We start from the raw sequence: 1,653 nt of genomic DNA on the forward strand, positions 1-1,653 counted from the left end.
TCCAGATGCAGATGTGGCCAAATTGTTTTCTTCCCCAAATCCTTGCTTTGCTCAGTGCACAGGAGAGATACACAAGGGGCAAAATTATGGTGGCCTGGGCAACTATACATGATCTGGCATTTCCTTGCTTTAAAGTTCTTAACTTTAAAAGCGAATAAAACTTTCTAGCTATAGATATATAGATAACACATTACTCCCCTCTACCTCCATTTCCACAACTGTAAAATGAGGAGGCTAACCCTCAGCAGCACTGGGAACATAAAAACTTTTGAATGCCATACTGAGTCAGACCAGTATCCTTTCTGCTGACAGTGGCCAATGTCAGGTGCTTCAGAGGGAATGAACAAAAAAGGTAATCATCAAGTGATCCATCCATTCCCATGCTTCTGGTAAACAGAGGCTAGTGACATAGTCCCTGCCCACCCTGACTCAGCCATTGATGGACCTATCCTCCATGAACCCTTTTTTATTCTTGGCCTTCACAACATCCTCTGGCAAAGGGTTCCACAGACTGACTGCGTTGTGTGAAGAAATACTGACTTTTGTTTGTTTTAAACCTGCTGCCTATTAATTTCATTTGTTGACTCATTTCACTGTCAAGGTTTAATTAATGACTTGTAGGTAATCTGAGACACTTGGGTGGAAGGTGTTCATAGAAATACAAACTGCAAGGATTGTTGCATCTAGCACGTCTCCCTCCTCTCCTCAGCGATGCAGAACCAGACAGAGGTGAGCGATTTCGTCCTCTTAGGCCTGACCAATCTCCAGGGGCTGAAGCACTTCCTCTTCCCTTCCTTCCTCCTGCTCTACATGGCCAATGTGTTAGGTAACGGGGCCATCATAGTCATGGTAGTGGCCGAGCCCCGGCTCCACACCCCCATGTACTTCTTTCTGGGCAACCTCTCCAGCCTGGACATCTGCTTTTCCACAGTTGCTGTGCCCAAGATGCTGTCTGGTTTCCTGTCTGAGAACCAGACCATTTCCTTTGCCGGCTGCCTGGCCCAGCTCCACTTTTTCCACCTCCTTGGCAGCAGTGAGGCCATGCTTCTGGCTGTCATGGCCTATGACCGCTACGTGGCCATCTGCAACCCGCTGCGCTACAGGCTGGTCATGAGCCCACGGGCCTGTCTGTTCCTGGCAGCGGCCACCTGGTCCTCCGGCTTCCTGCATGCGCTGATATCCACAGTGATGACCTCCTGCCTGCATTTCTGTGGCCCCAACCTCATCCCCCACTTCTTCTGTGACATCAAGCCCCTGCTGAGCCTTGCCTGCGGCAGCACCCACCTCAACCTGACCCTACTCAACATCGATGCAGGGGTCCTTGGTCTGAGTTCCTTTGTCCTCACGCTCTTCTCCTACATCTACATCATCTCCTTCCTCCTCCTGAAGGTCCACTCACAGGAAAGTAGGAGAAAAGCCTTCTCCACTTGCGCATCCCACCTCACCGTGGTGTTTCTTTTCTATATTCCATCCATTAGCAATTACATGATTTCCTCACCGGGTTTCCCCTCTGAAAGAGACATGATACCCACCCTCATGTACTGCATCGTCACCCCAGTTCTGAACCCCCTGATCTACACCCTGAAAAATAAGGAGGTGAAATCCACTCTGAAGAAATTCCTGAACAGAAAACTTTTCCCTGAAAGGATATGA

At 49.1% G+C, this 1,653-nt stretch overlaps 1 protein-coding gene across 1 annotated transcript; it reads left to right on the forward strand.

Annotated features, from left to right (window-relative positions):
* The first annotated feature begins 711 nt into the window (after positions 1–711).
* Positions 712–1,653, forward strand: LOC135887027 (olfactory receptor 12D1-like). Its single transcript, XM_065414807.1, has one exon. The coding sequence runs from the start codon at positions 712–714 to the stop codon at positions 1,651–1,653; it is 942 nt and encodes a 313-aa protein (XP_065270879.1).

The sequence above is a fragment of the Emys orbicularis genome, chromosome 12 (assembly GCF_028017835.1).
Source record: "Emys orbicularis isolate rEmyOrb1 chromosome 12, rEmyOrb1.hap1, whole genome shotgun sequence".
In the NCBI taxonomy this organism is placed as follows: domain Eukaryota; kingdom Metazoa; phylum Chordata; order Testudines; family Emydidae; genus Emys; species Emys orbicularis.